This window comes from Anticarsia gemmatalis, chromosome 24, assembly GCF_050436995.1.
Source record: "Anticarsia gemmatalis isolate Benzon Research Colony breed Stoneville strain chromosome 24, ilAntGemm2 primary, whole genome shotgun sequence".
NCBI lineage: Eukaryota > Metazoa > Arthropoda > Insecta > Lepidoptera > Erebidae > Anticarsia > Anticarsia gemmatalis.
Window position 1 is genome coordinate 6,510,237 of NC_134768.1, and position 18,601 is coordinate 6,528,837.

An 18,601-nucleotide genomic window follows, 5' to 3' on the forward strand; every position below is an offset into this window, starting at 1 on the left:
CAAAACCGGGAGGAAAAATAAAAATCATATTGATCGAAAACACAAAAATTAGGTCAATAAACTCTGACTATAGTACTAAAAAATAATGCATTTATAACAAAAAAATAATAAATAAAAACAAAATTAGGTTGAAACTTCAATGAAAATGGTAAAAAATGGATTAACAAAAAACAAAAAAATCTTTACAAATTATGAATTGTATTACTTATTATGAGGAAAAATATACCTTTTTCTCATTAATTTCCTCAAACGAGATGTTTTTATTGCGTTTTAATTAGCATCTTTACACTTTTTATCACATACTTGGGTCATGTTTTCATTCAATTTCCGTTTCATCGTCACTGTAGTCAGCTGACTGTACTTAGTAAACAATTTGTTTTAATTACAGTATTTTATAGTATCACATGTGTTTTTTCAAACACTTTACCAGGTCGGTACATAAGTCAGTGGTGCTCAATGCCTATTTTTTTAAATTTTAACATGAAGTTCCCATATAATACCACTACATATACGCGTTTTTAGATTTCTGTCCTTGTGGAACTGGCGTTGTGATAAGACTACTGGTCATGAAGCCTCGGATTCGATTCCCGGGTCGGCCAGAGAGCAACAGGACTTTTCTAATTTACATTACTGTATTTTTTATAGTAGTTCGGAGTTTGTTGACATCGTTGTTGCGTGATAAGTTAATGATGCTTTTGTTGTGAATTGTAAAACATGGATATTTTTCTATTTGTCTTTTGGGGTAACAGGCTTAAATGTCTGAATTTTGTTATGAAAGATGATGAACAAACTTACATAAAACATTCCACACACAGCAACAGAACTTAATAAGTACACTCGTGATACAGGAGTACTCGGAATTATCTATAAATAGTCGTGAACTTGTAGCCGAACGGAAATAGATGTGACTTGTATCGATCAATTCAAGGACGTGTATCTTCAATCAATTATAAAATACTGATAAATCGATTTAAGCAGCTTTTGAAAGGGTTTTCTAGTTATTTTTTATTACCCATGACTGAACCACTGCTGGGCAATGATCTCCTCCCGAACGGTACGAATTTAGGCCTTCGGTAATCTGGCCATCGACCGGAGGGAGACTTTGCATGTCCTTAAGAAATGTGTTTAACACATTTTTTAAGAACTTTATTGCTTTAACGCAATGATTAATTAACTTTATCGTAGTGATTTCCAAAACCGTTAGAGCAAGTGATGATTAATTTTAAATATTAAATAAAATATTTCTGGTGGTGGTCAATAAGCGTTAATGACCGAAAATCGGATGTGTAAGCAATAAAAGCCTACTCCAGAAAAACTTAACACGACGTATTTTGCAATAACTATTTTTTAAAATTCCTTTCAAATGCATTTCGATCAACTGTGAAAAAATCGCGTCCGATCACTTTCCTACCCTACACGTGCATTAATACATGTGACAACATAGTAACATACTAAACAGCGTAGTAAACGTTATTAATGACCTACTGACATCTGCACATTATTACACACTTGACACTTAGTAAGCGCAGTCGTAAAATGTATCGCGTTTGTTATCAATGGATAATGCGCTATGGATGTTAGGTTTTATTTTGTTATACTAAGTAGAGTGCATACGTTTGAAATATCTTCATGAGAGGTGTTATTTGATATTACTTAAAATAATAGAGTTAACTGGAGTGACTACAGTTAATGACTTACGACGCGCTCATAGCCAGTTGCGCTTACCGATGGGTAAACTGTATTTCATAGATGTAATTAAACTGCGTGTCTCCGTGCCAAGGAAAGCCGTGGAAGGCACGTAAAAAGTTGGTACCGGTGGTTGTCTAAGATTATTGGTTTACTGAAATAATGTTTTACCTTATCGCATTAGAACTGACAAACGCGTCAACTCAAATTCATTAGATTATACAAACTATGTTCCGCTAACAACTGTCTCAATTTGGCACAAATATCGGCGAAATTGCAACCTCTACAATGCGCAGGACGGATATGTCGCTCAATGCAGCCTTGACCGGGACAAATGTCATAGGTCAATTAAGTACCCCGTGAAATTCTGATAGACAACGCTTGATTTGTTTGTTCAACTATTAGAAGTGCCTTTAAAAACGAGCAACCAATAAATAAATAACATTCTAAATTATGAATTATTGTCTAAAAAATGTTAGTCCTATTTTTTAGCAATTGAGTGAAAATCCTATCTTCCAATATTGTTAGCAAAAGGCGATCAAGAATATTTGTACAAATTAGAAATTAAGTTAAGATACTAAAGGCCAGTTTCACGACTAGAGTGTCAGCAAATTAAAAATAAAAATTGCCAGTTTTCTACTTGATAATTTAACTAATACTTATTTATTTAAAAGTGTTTTAGATGCTGCCTTTAAGCCCCATTTTGATTCAAAAAAAATTTGCGTATTCAATTCATAGACAATGTTGACTCATATCAATAAAAATATATATAAAAAGTTTTGTATAAAAATAGTATCTGCGTCAGTTAATTTGAACTAAAAACGGAATTTCATTGCGTGAAAACAGTTTTACTGCAACATCGTGATACATAAAAATGTATTTAATATTTACTACTCACTTTTATAGGTTAAAGTGAAATAAAATAATAGGTTTTATATTGTTTTTTCACGACAAAATGCGTTGTACGAATGGCGCTTGAAGTTAAATAGGTTTCTCAATTTTACATTCAATAAAAAATTAGGTAATAATTGAAATCGATCGATTTCCTTAGTTAAACGTTCCAGATAAAAGTCGTCATAGAGGCCAGTTGGGTTTTAATGGGCTTCCGCTGGCAAATAGATATAGTCTTAGAATAGTGGTCACATGAACCATTTAATCACAGAATTTTCTACTTATTTTTTTCTCATACTTAGTTAACCTCGCATGTTAATGACAATTATTTCTCAATAAAATTTACCAAAAACACAAATTAATATACTAGCACGCAGGTACTTATTTTCTCTGTACCGTAATGGTCAATGACCTTTACATATAGGTCAAGTTGAAGATCATAATAAAGAAAACATGTTCAGTATTGAAACAACGTGCTTCATTTGTTTGGTTTCCTAATCTTTGTACGATTAACCTTCTTAAAAACAGTCACGTTTTATATGCCGTGTTTCAGGTAGGTGTTATTTATTTGGACGATGAATATTCCTAAAATTGAGATTACGGCTTCAGTCTTATTTCTGCAAAGAACCCAATCATATATTAATAAATATAAAGCGTATTTTGCTATGGTGATGGACTCAAGACCTTTTCTTTCTTCATTCTGGGAGGAGTCCTGTGCCCAGTTGTGGGACAGTAATGAATAATTAATATGTTTTTTTCTTGATAGCCTGTATTGTCCCACTGTTGGGCAAACGCCAGTCCTGTAGTTAATATTAAAAGAAAAGAGTATACGCGAATATAAAAAGTCTGTCTTAAGCCTTGTAAATTAAATTCGAATTGAAAAAAAATACTTTATATATGCCATATTTTATAACCATACATGAATTGTACAGTTTTACACTTGGCACCAAATACATTGACTTTCCTCGTTAAAGCTATTGTCTCCATAAAAAAATATTAATACGGTTTTCCCAAACAATTCCAACTAATTTTGAATATTTGCCAATACAAACTGGGTAATTGCATTTGTTGTTATTCTAAAAATATTTGTTCGTGGAATAAACTCTCTTTGAGTATTTTACAAAATTAGTCACATTTTGGGAAAATCACCTTTTAAAATAGATCGTTCGTTGGAATTTTTAGGACAGGGTAACGACTTTATATCCGTCAGGTCGGAACCAAAAACATTATAACTTGTCAGAGTGACATGAATGTACCGTAAAACGGGGTGAATAGAAACAATTTTCAACTTTGTCCTAAAAATTTGTAGCGAATAACTTGTTATTTTTATTGTCGGGTTATTTTATATCATGTCCGGCGCCATGAAGAAAGAGTTCAAACCATATTTGTCCAAAAATATGCATAATTTTACGATATTTCATTAAAAAAATGGTCAATTTCTATTCACCCAGCGATAGGGGTGAATCGAAACGACCAAAGGGGTGAATGGAAAAATTGTGTTTTAAAACGTTTTTTCAGTTAACAATATTGTATCTTTATAGATAAATATACACCTAAAGAGATAAACACTCCAAACAACTCATTAGAAAAGAAATTCCACTTTAAATCCAAAGTTTTGAAAAAAATGTATGGACCATTAAGGCATTCGAGGACGGAGCAATTTTTTGGGTATAAATATCAATTTAAACATTTAAACAATTATGACACCGCAGAGAAGTAATATCGACGTGTAATCATTTCAAATTTGAACTAAATTCTTAAACGAGGAGTACTCAAATATTGGGGTTGAAAACTTTCCTGATTTTTTTCTATTCACCCCGCGAATTCTATTCACCCCGTTTTACGGTATTTAGAAAATGGCTTGACATAAAAAAAAACATACCTGCATAAACTTTAACGTTCGATATGATTTGACACGGGGTAAAACTTCTACTATTACAAGCTATAATGATAATTTCGGTTATGGCAACCACGTAGACTCCTAATCAGATGTAGCACGGAGATGGCTTATATTAGCAAAATAAAATAAAAAAAACTCACGTGCTAAGTGCGGGCATAATAATAAATAATAATTAGAAACATTTTTTTTAAACGATACTCTTAATCGATCTTTCGTAATATTGTCTCTAAAGAAATTTATCTATTCCTTTTCCAGGTTTTCCATCAGAGCTGGTGTACTACGGCTCAGCGATGTGGGAGACTTTGTACGGCATTATCCTCGCCTTTCCACTCGTCTGCTGGGTCTTCGTGCCCGTCTACTACAGGCTACATACTAACTCTGTGTATGAATACTTACAGGTATGTATTCATTAGATTAAGAACGTAAATAAATAGGAATAGGCATTGTTATTTTTGAGACGCTTTTTATAATGTTTCAATAATTAACTTAGGCTTGAAGATTCAATCGTTAGTCTTAAAAATTAGTATTTCAGATAAATATTTACATTGGATTAATTTATTTAGAAAATAAGGATGTGGAGTCAATTGCACTTCATAGACTGAGATACAACATGGGCTGTAACTTTACATGTCGGTGGTTTAGAGGAATAATCAAACACTGTATAACTTAAATCAATTGTCAAGTCATTATACTAAACAACACTCTGTTCTTGAATTAAGATAACTAATGCATTTTTCATTCTTATTTCCAGATGCGTTTCGGTTCGCGCTGGGTTCGTCGGATGGCAGCAGCTACCTTCTTAGTCCGTCAAGTGCTGAATCTCTCCGTGACTGTGTACACTCCGACGGTTGCGCTTCATGCTGTACTGGCTCTCCCTCACTGGGCTTCTGCGGCTGCTCTGACTATTGTGGGCATCGTGTTCAATTTACTTGGAGGACTGGCTGCTGCTATAAGGTAATTATAGGTTTTTATTTTGGAATTACTATAGGCTTGTACGAAGCGCTTAGCTGCGACTTTATTTTTTACAACCCATTTACCTGGGTACAAATAAGATACCCTTCGGTAAGGTTCTGTTTGTCAGACTTTCAAGCTTCTGACTGCTGTTGTACTGCTGCTTGAAACATACAATAGATAGTACCTACAAACAGACACAGAACAAACATTTGTAGAAAAAACATTAGATTCATCTCCCGTTACTCGATAGAGATTTTTCTTGAACTTAAATTGCCGGAAGTACGAATGTTGTTGTTACGTCAACTTGGTCTAGCCAAGCATGGCATTGATAAACAGTTGAATCATGTTTATAATATACGTCATAAGCATATTTAAATGTACTGATAAATACAAAAAATATCGATGTTTTTCGTCGGACTAAATAATTATTTTTTGTTTAATTATGCCTACTTAACGGATGTTATGACTCCGTTATTAAGTTGGTGGAAATATTTGTTTGCTCCACCAATTAATTATTGGGAATTTAATTTATTTTTTGTAAATTATAGGTTCTCTATTCTCTACAATAGCTTATCTACTTTAAAAACAACTAAAAACATATTTTGTTATTTAGACCTCAAACGCACTATTTCGTAATTTGTAACTTCACTCTAAACTAGATAATAGCAAACCCTGTAAAAGCTACGACACCCAACATATAGTAAATCCTGGAATGAAATTCAAAATATGACGTCACCATTTTCAATTCTCGTCATTTCACTGAAATATTTGTTCTTTAAGAACTACAGCGGTTATAGAGAAAGTCTTTATTTATACGTGTCTCTTTCTTTTTCCAGGGCTGATGTAATTCAAACGTTGACAATGATCATAGTAAGTGGAGCGTTCATAGTGCAAGCGACTGTACGAGCTGGAGGACCAGAACAAGTCATCAATGATAATATTGAAGGGGGACGATTGAAGTTTATGCAGTAAGTGTTTAGAAATAACTGTTTAAATGTTTCAACTGTGATTCGATCATCAAAGGCCTTTGGGCGGCTTGAATAACTTTTTGACACTAGGTTAACCACTAACCATACAATAAGAGAAGAGATTGTGATTTAAAATAATTTCGGAAAAGTATTAGAAACAGACAGAAAAATACATTTTGATTGATTGCATTGTGATTGAAGTAATCAATATGACGCATTCTGAAGTTCAGTACTTTATGCCGAAATCAGAAGGATTTTTGGCATACCTGTAGTGCAGTATACCTTATACTCCAGTCGTATTATCAAAAGAAAGCGTTTGAAATCTCTTATCACCTTAAAAATGTTTCCGTGCAAAGTAGGCTAGGAACACTGACCAGTACCTCGATTCTCTACCACTATCGACTACCGACAACCGGCTAGCTATCGAAATTTTGACATTTAAAATGTACTGCCAGAACGTTTCCTACGACGCCCGTCAGAGGCGCTGATCAGATTTTCATACAAAATTTCTCGATGACAGGTCGGTTGTCGGTAGTCGATAGTAATAGAGAATTGAGCTACAGTTTCTTATAAATACAAAATTGGTCAACCGAGTAGCTATTCTCCGAGTAGCTATTTTCAGTGGCTTTTTTTACACGGGCAAAGTCGTGGGCTGAAATTAGTATGTGATATATCGTATTACCCAAATTATTTAAAGTAGGTGTTAATTATAATCTTATGCCTACCGCAAGCAGGAAACATACGTCAATTAATGTTATAACGAGTATAATCTGGTTTTAATTTCTATTATTATAATACCGGTATTAACGATGACTGTCGAATTTAGGCCTGTGTTTAATTAACCGGTTATGAAATCTGTTGTGTAATATTTTTTTAACAAAGCATTTTTTTTCTGATTATATGTTAGAGCTGATTTTGTTTAATAACACAGTTTAATAATAGATATCATTAAAATTTTTATAGCGACAGAATGTGACTTCTTTGTCAATTTAGGTATGCTCATCTTATCAAAAATTTGTAAGCTATATTATTTTTATTTAATTATTTTTTTTCTGTGTAAATATGAGCAGACAAACTAAAGGTATGCAATACACATTTAGCTATATCAATGATAGCTGACCCGCGCAACTACGCTTGCGTCACATAAGAGATAATGGGTCATAATTATCCTCCTTTTGTTACATTTTTTATTGCTACTCTGCTCCTATTAATCGTAGCGTGATGATACGAGTATATAGCCTATAGCCTTCCTCGATAAATGGGCTATCTAACACTGAAATAATTTTTCAAATCGTATCAGTGATTCCTGAGATTAGCGCGTTCAAACAAACAAACAAACTCTTTAGCTTTATAATATTAGTATAAATGTTATTTTTATTAATTCACTAGTAAAAAAATAATTGAGACAGTAAACTTTAAACCACAACCGCGGTTTCTCCATTATAATAGGAAAAAAAAGTCATGTCTGTTTAAAAACATGTAATATACATACCGGTATATTAAGTTGCTTTTTGTATTAGAAATTGTTATTACAAGCGCTTACGATATGATAACATCATGAGAATGTTTTTGTCTGTTTCCAAGAATGCCTTAGGCATCTAACCTTGAGTAGTACGGTAGGGGACTAGTGTCTACTTACATTTTGGTAGCATTTGTGCGTGATAAGCATTTGATGAGCTGATGACGATAAATAGATTATCTTTCAAAAAGCTTCTGACGACTAGCTACCTTGTCTATGTTGAACGACTACGACTCAAAAAGTACTTTCATAAGTCAATACAACTTCGTCAATACTACAATACAATTTGTGTTAAATTTTGTTTAAATTAATTTTGTCGTTTTTGTTTAAAATGTATGTAATATCATAATATTTTTACAAATTTTCTTTGAAATAAATAAGATGGTATGTTATACCCTTCAAAATATAGTTTAGCATTATGAAAAATGTTAACTGAAGAATTAAATTGCATCAAATAACTTTATATCGTCTATTAATCGCTATAGTTTAACCAAAAAATCAACCTTTCAGATTCACCGGTGACCCAACAGTTCGAGTCGACACCCTCTCCGCGATTATCGGCCAGCTCTTCATGTCAGTCTCCATCTACGGCTGCCAGCAAACCTTCGTTCAGCGCTACTGTTCCATGTCCAGTGAAGCAAGAGTCCGAAGAACTCTCCTAGCCAATGTTCCTGCTGTAGCTGTCCTGTTCAGTCTTTCGTGGGTTGTCGGCATGACGTTATATGCTCTATACAAGTACTGCGATCCTCTCTCGTCTGGACAAATCGCAGCCCCTGATGAGGTCCTGCCGTTTTATGTTCAGGATCAGTATAGCTTTTTGCCTGGGATGCTTGGGTTGTTCTTGGGCAGTCTGTTTAATGGTGCTTTGAGGTGAGTTGTAACTTTTTTTAAATAATATTTTTTAAATATTGGCTTTATGAAACTATTTAGTGCCACTAACATTATTTCTTATAAATAACCTGTTAGCTATCGAGACATATTGTACGAAAATCTGATAAGCGCCGTCAGTGTGCGTCTAAAGAACTATTTAGCAATACATTTGAAATGACAAACTCTCGGTACTCGATAGTACCTGACCGTAGAAAATCGCGCTGCCGTAGGAATGGTAGATCTGGGGGCACGGAAGTGCCCCCGCAAGTCGAGCAAAAAAAAAGCGGCACGGCCGTAACATCCTTTTCTCGAAGCAATTCGGGCTATTTTTGACACCCCTATAATTTCGTTGTGGATAAAACAAGAAGCCTGGATTTTCAGCAACTAATCAGTCATTGTATAAACACGGTATATTTAAAATTTCAGTCAATTTGAACCAGTAGTTTAAGAATGACAACTTGTTAAAATTTTGAATTTTGTCACTCACTGATTCACTGACTCACTGACTCACTGACTCACCGATCATCAAAAGTCTAAGGTACTTCTAGCAGACTTAGAAGCTTCAAATTTAGAATACAAATAGGGTTTAGTGTCTTAATCATGGGAAAAATTTTATATTTTCTAATTTCGGTCCAGTTTTCTAAATACAACAACTGCAACAATAACTTTGTAATCCCATATAAATGTATAAGATTTCAAGGTTACATTTGCAGTTAATGAATTATTATTACTGTAGAAAATAAAATAAATAGGTGTAAATAGGTACCTACTATATGAGGCATAACGGGAGGGGGTATAGGGTGGGTAAGGGTGTTTAGCCCATGAAACTGAACAACATTCCCATAGGAAAATATCTTGTATTATGAAAAAAAAACGTCTTTCCATACAAATTGGACTTATGTTCGCTCTACAAAAAGAAGTGAGATGCCATCAAAAACATTCTGTAAAAACTTCAAGTCTCGCCGTAAAAAGTTGTGAGATCTATATAATACCAAGTCGATTAATCTATTTAGTCTCTACTTAAAGGACCTTCTGTCTTAAGTTATTACGTATGTTATTATCATGCCAATTTAAAAAAAATACCTTTAAAACAAATAGATCGACTTGGTCATCGCAAGAAAACACAAATTCGCCATTAACGTTTCAGGAGCATTAACTTCTCGTCGTGCTGTGTAGTGTGATAGAAACTAATAATCAAATCATGCGATGGCCAGGTCGGTCTATTTGTTTTAGAGGTATTTTTTTTTAAATTGGCATGATAATAACATACGTAATAACTTAAGACAGAAGGTCCTTTAAGTAGAGACTAAATAGATTAATCGACTTGGTATTATATAGATCTCACAACTTTTTACGGCGAGACTTGAAGTTTTTACAGAATGTTTTTGATGGCATTTAATTTTACCGATATGTACCAAAAGAAAACTTAATATTTTTTGGGTATGAGATGATACAGTTTCAATAAGAATAGTTAAATGCTTTATTTTATTACATTATTTAGAATCTTTTGCTGTAGTTAACAATTTTCATTGTTGCAATGTTGGCCCGAGAGTATACTTACAATCTTCATGAGATTAGCTTAAACCTACACTCTACACAATTAATAACAGGTTTATGTACTTTTCTTTCAGTTTCCTGGTATCCAACGTGAACTCTCTCTCGACGGTAACGTGGGAGGACTTCGTGTCTGCCGCCCCCGCCTTCAAGGGCATCAGTGATAAACAACAGCTCACTGTTATCAAGATCATCGGTGTTATATACGGTAGGTTCAAAAATATCATTTATTCTTTCTTCGATTGAGACGGCTTCAAAGCTCTTTGATATACTTTTGTCGAAATAGTAGTGAATAATATTGTAACAATTTTGATTCAACCTTTTTTTTGTGAGTAAATATTAATGAGAATTAAAATAACAATTGTAATTTTTTTTGTTTGGCAATATATAAAAATAACATAATAATACGGTATTATTGGCTAGTTAAAATTTACATTTTCTTTGTATTCTAGTAGACAATTTTATTTAAATTAGGTTAATCATTATAGTTTAACGTGTAAGCCAAATAGTTATAAAAATGTTAGGTATACAAAAAGTTTAATTGACAAGGATATAATACTATTTTTATTTATTTTTTTATTCCAGCCATCGTTATAATGTGCCTGTCTCTCTGCGTGGGAATTGTCGGTGGCGTCGTCGAAGGTTCGCTCCTCGTCACATCGGCTACTTCAGGCGCATTACTAGGAGTGTTTATACTAGCAGCTCTATGCCCTGTCGCTAATGGGAAGGGGGCTTTATGGGGCATGATCGCGTCTCATATAGTGACGACGTGGATGGCTGCGGGAAGACTGTTGTATGTGGATAAAAGTGTTGCGATGTTGCCTATGTCTACTGAGGTAAGATTTCTTTTGTGTTTTTAATTGTTTAAAAAATCATTATCGACATAATACATTATAAGTGGCAATGAAGTCTTATCCACCTATAAGTGACATATATTTTGAAGCACAAAATGTAAAATAATATAATTTCTATGAGCAGAAAACTTCAATGAATGATATTAAAAGATTAATGTGAAAATGCGTCTACCTGTCTCTTGAAGATCACATAAGTGCATTTTTTTGTCTTAGATCCAAAGTGGCTTTCAATTTAATCTGATTGCGTAATATTATCGTAAGGCTAGGTACAGGTGGCTTTAACATTTTTATACCAATGCATTTTTTCTCCAGGAATGTCCAAACTCGACGCTGAGCTCCGTATTCAACCACAAAGCCTTGCCAGTTGAAGTGAATCAAACGTTGATACAACTGGCGCCACTGCTACAGTCTATCAACAACACGCACGCGGTACCCACTGAATCTTTTATGTAAGTAAATAAATAAATCTTCCTCTTATCGTATGGTTAGTGGTCAACCTAGTGTCAAAGTAAAGCTTAACGAATGTTATTTTAATAGATAACCACCGGGACAGACTTTTTACGTGCCCTACGAAGCACGGAGTCGCCCAGCTCAAATACCACTCTGCGGTCACCGATCTATAGAATGACCGCGCCAAGGGTTGCTTAACCCACAGATCGTTTACCGACCGGTGCGCGCAACTGGCTATGGGCGCATAATAATATATAAATAAATAAGTATTGACAAGTAGAAAATAATTACGTCTCCTTTTTTTGAATGGTTGCAATGGGATATTATCTTAAATGATGCCAATCTTTGGGAGTAATGATAATTCCGTCGCATTGGCAGAAACATCTACAATAGCGAAATAGTTTCATTTATAGGACAAATTCTATTTTACTCAATAATATGTCGTGCAGGCTGCTTTCTATTATTTATTTTTGAAAAAAAAAAAAGGGTGTGTGAGTGTTAGAGCAACATTAACTTATCTTTACGGCTTACTGTTGGCTGTGTGGAGTGTGTGGTTTTATCGATCAATATTTACATGATCTCTAACAAAATTCATTTTCTGTTACAGAATGGGTACTCTTCAACAAATCTATGCTGTATCCTACATGTGGTATGCAGTGATCGGTACTCTAATCTGCGTGACTTTAGGCATCATCATAGGCCTTATAACAGGCAGTGAAAAGGACGCATTCGACGAAAACCTCCTCCATCCATTAGTCGCTAAACTCTGTAAAAAACTCCCAGGACCTAAAAGAACATTCACTAATGCCGAAAAACCTGCAGCAGTTGAAGAAAAAGAAGTAGAAAAAGAATCTTCTGAGAAGACGGAAGAGACGGTCACAGAAGAAACGGTTGAGGCGAAACAAACAGGTTTTACGACGACAGGCAGTAGGTTATTCGATGTTTATGACGTCAGAAGATCTCCCACACCTTCTATGATAAGGACACGGTTGTGATTTGACGTAGGTTCGAAATAGGTTGTAAAATTGGCACGTACGTGTCTCATAGAATCGGCTTTGTACGATTTCTTGACTGCAGTTGTGCAATGCTTAGTATAGTCAATATTATAATTAAGACAACTGTAGATAAAGCTCCCTAGATTTGTTTAAATTGAAACCTTATAGGAATGATCCAAAGGTTTCTAATTAAGGTCATATTAGCAGAGACTCGAAAGATATTTAAGAGAATATATCAATGTTTATTGTAATCAGTAAAGTTAGGCATTTAAAGTTAAGTATGTATGCAATGAAGTAGATTTATTCATATGGCTTTAAGAAATACTGGTGCAAAATATATTTTTGTAGAATTATTCTAGCTGTGCCTAGTTAAAACAAAATTGTGCCTCATAAGTATAAAACTTAAGGCCAAAACGTCTACAAAAGGGGCCATGAACAGTGCAAGCTAATATTTTGGCAGCTAAATTACTCTTTGCCCTGTTTTATCTAAATTAGGTAGAAAATCTGAGACCGCTTTTCTTTCAGAGCTTTGCAAGGAAGCCGTTGCAAGGAAATAATCTATCAAGTGTTGCTATGAAAGAAAGGTTACTTAACTTTTAGCAGAGTTTAGCATTATTAAAATCAGGCATGTCTTTGATTAATAAGTTGCCTTATCGTGCTATTAAATTCTATTTTGTACCAGTAGCAATCATCATCCAGAATGATGAAAAGATTTCAACTGAAGTTATGTGATTTAATATTTTAGTTCTAGAATAGTTTAAGATTTATATGAAGAAATTAGATGTAAGTGCCGTTTTAGTATTGAGTGAGAAACTAATTGGAGACTAGACCTTGAATTTGTTTTTGGTCTAAAATGTCTTCGTTATAAAATTCGCTGATTAATTGTTATGACTTAGTTCGTAGGACGTTTAATGAATTTGGAAAGCAAAAATCTTGGAAAGATAAAATTTGGGAGGAATTATCAAACAAATTGAAGAGTAGCATTAAATAAAATGATAGTTTGGAAAACTAAAGATGGTATTAACTAAATTCTAAAGGAAGCACGAACGAAAATATTAATGGAGAATCACTTCGTCTATGAAGAGAAAATGAGAGGTTTCGATGGATATTGTATACTTATGAATTCGACGGTAAAATTAGGAAACGTGGACCAAAGAAGGCTTTGATAGGAAATGAAAATTGGTGACTGTGTAGTGACATTTTGAGGCAGCTTTTTGCGGTGTACTTATAAATTAGGATATCGATTATATTAGATAGAGTAAAATTCTAAAGTTGAAACGTTCCCTCGCAGTGTAGAAAATATATTTAGTCTGAAAATATTTTTGATGGAATTTAGATAAAATTGTATACAAGCATAAGAGCCAGTTTCATAGCTCATAGATAATTGTTGGATAAGCTATCTGCTGCATTAAGTGACAGCAAATGTATGAAAACAACTGTCAAAATTGTACCCGATTTATAAACTATCTGATACTTATCCAGGAGTCCCGAGTGACAAAAGTGTCAATGAAGCAGCCGTTTTTAAAGGGTTATACAGTTAAATTAGCTAGCAAATGTATTTATGCTAGGAGTAACTGTTATCGCAGTTTGGTTATTGAACTAGTAACTTACTAAGGAGAAGTATATAGAGAAACCTGTATTTTCAAATATTAACGAAAGCATTTATAGAAATCTAACCAATTTTACGGGTTGTTTTTGGATTAACGCTGTTTCGTAAATAACAAAATAATCCCTAAAATTGTTTTCGATTCAATAAATGTTTTTCAAAAACTTTGTATTTTACGAATTTTTATCCATGTGATAATAGTTTATCTTTGTAAATATTAATTAATTTGGTCTAATTAGTTCTAATGGGTGATTAAATTAATCGCTCCAACTTTTTTGTTGATCTTGCAGATGTACAGTCACGAGCAAAGATATGTATACACTGACAAATTTTCAACCGTACTTTTTGTATAAAAATATCTAGGTATTTTATTGTTATTATTAGACACCTTGAATTTAATTAATAACAATAATTATACTGTTTTCATTGATACGAATGCTATTGAAAATGTGCCATTATACACATATTTTTGCTTTTAACTGTACCAGTAGATAGAAAATGTCTGTTTATCGTGTATATTATAATTACTACCTATAAGTACTTAATTAGTTTGTATACAAGAACTGTAATATTTATGAAGTCTGTATTCTCGTTTGTTTTGAGGTCATTGAACGACTGACTTCGAACAAGCTCAGCTATGTGCCTAGTATCTGATTTCAACAACCACCTTTAAAATATTTATCAATTGAAGCAAACATTCGTCGAGCTATAATTCTTGTAGGTGGTGAAGAAGTGAACCAATATTACCAAATAATTTCGTAGATACTTAGTTTTTGTACAATTTATTCAGTAATATTTGTACAAATTCACCTCTTTTAGAGCCTTAAGCAGCATTTTGACGTGCTGTTCTTGAACTAACTTTACCCGTCGTCAAAAACAAGAACTTATGCTAAAAAGCCTATTTAAACTTGAGGTGGTTGGTGAAACCGGGCCTTAAAAGATAGTAGCACTACTTATTTACTGAAAGGGCCTGTTTTACCAATTCTATAAAAAAATACAGACAATATTGTATTGGAAGATGTGTCTGAAAGTGATGAAACAAGCCCCAATATACATAAGTATTGCTACTAATTTTGTTTATATTATATTATCTCTAAGTATTGTGATGATTGACAGTATTATATTTTTGTAAAATATATGCCGAGTCTGTGTAAAGTTATTTAATGTGTAAGCCATACATATGTGAGTAGAATAAAAATGTACCTACAATTTATTGGATCTTTTATTATTTAATACTCGCTACAGTCGACACTATCGTGTATCGAGAATTTCACATTCAAAATATATCAAAAATTAGGGGGAACCGGCTTGGGGCGTTGATTAAGCTTCAATGATCATCGCACAAAACTATGACATTTAAAAGTTAACCCAACACAGAATGAAGGAAGAAATTTAAAGTATAAAACAATACCTGGAACTACAAAAAGATAATAAGATACAATAAATTGCAAAGATATTTTCTCCTACTGCCTTAGAACAAAATCCTTTGACGCAATACAAAGAAAACTATCGGAATTTATAGCTCAGTGGACCCTTAACCCGCCCCTTTCAAATCAAACCGTTACAATATTTCATAACATTGGTCTCAACCTTTCTATGATCATCTAACAGAATATGTGCACGCATTTTTCTCTTTAACCAAAAACCCAAATCAAAGACTCGTAACAAATGTTCCGATCAGCCCTTTCATTTATTTGACAGTGGATTTCAAAGTTTATAGTAAAAAGATTAAGATAAAATCTTGATTTTGTTGATAAGCAACATTATAAATTGGTGAGAGTTACAGAAATTATAGATGGCTCTCGAAAGATCGATCTTTCGATAGGTATTTCTAATTAATTGTAACTAGAGATCGTTCGGTGCTTTAAAATCGATTGTTATTCGTTTTTTTTTCTTGTCTCACTTCTCTGCATTCCCTTTCATTAAATTAAATATGAAAGAGGAATACACAGTTTTCCTTTAGAGTGATTTGTCAGTTTCGTTCAAACAGTTTCGTAAATACAATTACAAGTTCTTATTGTATAGAAAAAAAATAACACCATTAGGTCCCAAATTCTAAAAGAAACCGTCTAAACGTTTATTTCAACATATTATAAACCCCGATACATTGCCTATAGTAAAATTTCTGAACATAGCTCGTTTTATTTTTAATCCAAATATTTCAGTACAATATACTTTGTTTCACTTTATCAAAATAAAAACAATGAACGCGCCAGACACAATAAACGATTGATAATAGATTAAATTGAAAAATTCGCAGAATCGAAGCAATTAACGTGAACAGTAAATTTTTCATGTTACAGTTTTTACTAAATTGTGTTTTGATTGATTTTTTTGTAACAATATGGCAAGTGACGGGGATTTCAATTCTGGGAATTGCTCACTATTGTAACAGTGTAAAATAATTTTCTGTCCGTGGCGACTACTCGCATGGGATTTGAATGAAAATATTATTGTGGAAGCTGGTCTTTTTACATTTTTGTGTCAGTATTTTTACATAAAACGCCTCTAGGTTTAATGTGCGCGGAAGGTCCGATTACTACGAAGGGCTACATAAATCAAATTAGATGTTTTGTCATTTGTATCTCTGTGTAAAATATATATAACACGGCCCACAATTATTGGTCGGTTGTATAGCGTCTGTATAGGTATTTGTAGAAGAAAAGGGTATACATTCGTTGAATACCTGTTACTTTGCCTATCAGATGCTGTCACTAATTCACAAGTCATAAAATCAGACTCTACTTGCGAGAGCTATTTCTAAACAAAATCAATACACCCTATACTAAATAGCAAAAAACCCTACAAAAAGGCTTTCATTACCAGTGGGCGTTTCCTTGAGAACCGCTGTCGCCACCAGGGTTGTCAGTGATGGAGCTGAGCCGATGACGTCACAACACGAGTTTCTTATGCAAATCCAGGAAAAGGGACACTTGCTTCGCCGACGAATCCAATTTGCGTTTCAATGAGACGCTATACAGTTCAGGCGGTCTTATTCTGGTGGTTTGAACGCGATTGACAGATTGTTAAGAGTGAGGACTTAGGAGGTAATTTGTACCGGGCTATTACTGTACCGTCGTGTTGTTATGATCGGATTATGGACAATGGCTTTTGTAGATGTTGATTCTATTAGTTAGTCTGGATTACGAAAGGCTAAATTTGGGTTTCGTAATAGAAACAATTGCAGTAATATGCAAGTGGTCATAATAAGTCGGAAGTTGATTGCAAATATAGCGAAGCTACGTACGCAATGATGAATTTTAGTGCAACTTTTTTTTTCTGTAAAATAGTGCTACGTGGTTTGCGCTCTTTCGAATATAAAGCCATTCACTTTTTGCGATATCATAATATTTATGGTCGTATTATCTATTTTACCTTTAGATTGCATTATAAATCAGTTAAACCTTTATGTATAAAAAGCTTTATTTTTATTACTATTTGAGTTACGGAGCACTGAAAAAGCCGACTTTCTTTGCAGAAGTTTGAAACCAATATTCTAATTTCGTTGAAGCCTACAATAAGTTTAAAAGGTTGTTTAATATTATACGTACTAATAAGTAAAGTTTGTTTGTAAAACATTTTTGTCTTAGAGTTGATTCTTAGAAGCTTGCAAAGTGAGCTTCAATTTACTTACAAGTATTATAATCATAGAAAATCTATTTTGATATTAAAATTTGCATAGTGAAATCGAATCAAATCATTATTTCGTCACAAAATAGTACATTGTTCATAGGTACAAACTAATTTATCTCAATATTTTTCTTCACTCGAGGTTTGCAAATATATAACAATCTTTATAATAGCCAAAATAGCTCGACATAACAGATTCAGAGTGACATAAGCTACGCTAGTTCTCGTTTAGAGTACAGTTAAAAAACTTTTTGATGGCTAACAAAGCTAAATTTAGTCTTGATCATACAACTGCACTATTGGGACAATCTGACCGATGTCATCGACACGACACAAGTCGTTTAAAAAGCGAAGAATAAAACATAAACTAATAAGCGCAAAATTATATTTATTTTTCACCAAAGACAGGTCAAGTCACAGGCATAAACAAGTCTTAAAACAAAAATCTTACCTTCAATTTCAAGTTCAAATACTTCACATAAGACGTGTACTTTATTCTCACAGGGAGAAAGTTTGGAAGACGATACCTTGTCAAAAGTGAAACTTTAATCTTTCCATCTCCAAACTATTTTCTTCAAAATATGAGGAGGCAGCAGTTTTAGAAGACACCAGACAGTTTGGTGCATGGAACCGTGAAGTTTTACGATGTTAAATCTTTTTCCAATAATACGCTTTTGAGTGTAACTTCATTTGTAACGGTTCAGTAGTTTTTGATAAATGAGTT

The 18,601-nt window shown here is 33.5% G+C and overlaps 1 protein-coding gene across 1 annotated transcript in view; it reads left to right on the top strand.

Moving 5' to 3' along the window:
• The window catches only part of LOC142983634 (sodium-coupled monocarboxylate transporter 1), a 39,816-nt gene extending 24,362 nt beyond the window's left edge, over nucleotides 1-15,454 (top strand). Inside the window, exons 3-10 of the mRNA XM_076130615.1 lie at nucleotides 4,733-4,875; nucleotides 5,229-5,431; nucleotides 6,268-6,399; nucleotides 8,429-8,788; nucleotides 10,420-10,550; nucleotides 10,928-11,178; nucleotides 11,509-11,645; nucleotides 12,254-15,454. Coding sequence (XP_075986730.1) covers nucleotides 4,733-4,875; nucleotides 5,229-5,431; nucleotides 6,268-6,399; nucleotides 8,429-8,788; nucleotides 10,420-10,550; nucleotides 10,928-11,178; nucleotides 11,509-11,645; nucleotides 12,254-12,641 — 1,745 coding nt within the window. The 3' untranslated portion in view covers nucleotides 12,642-15,454. The remainder of the gene's footprint in view (nucleotides 1-4,732; nucleotides 4,876-5,228; nucleotides 5,432-6,267; nucleotides 6,400-8,428; nucleotides 8,789-10,419; nucleotides 10,551-10,927; nucleotides 11,179-11,508; nucleotides 11,646-12,253) is intronic.
• The last annotated feature ends 3,147 nt before the right edge of the window (nucleotides 15,455-18,601 follow it).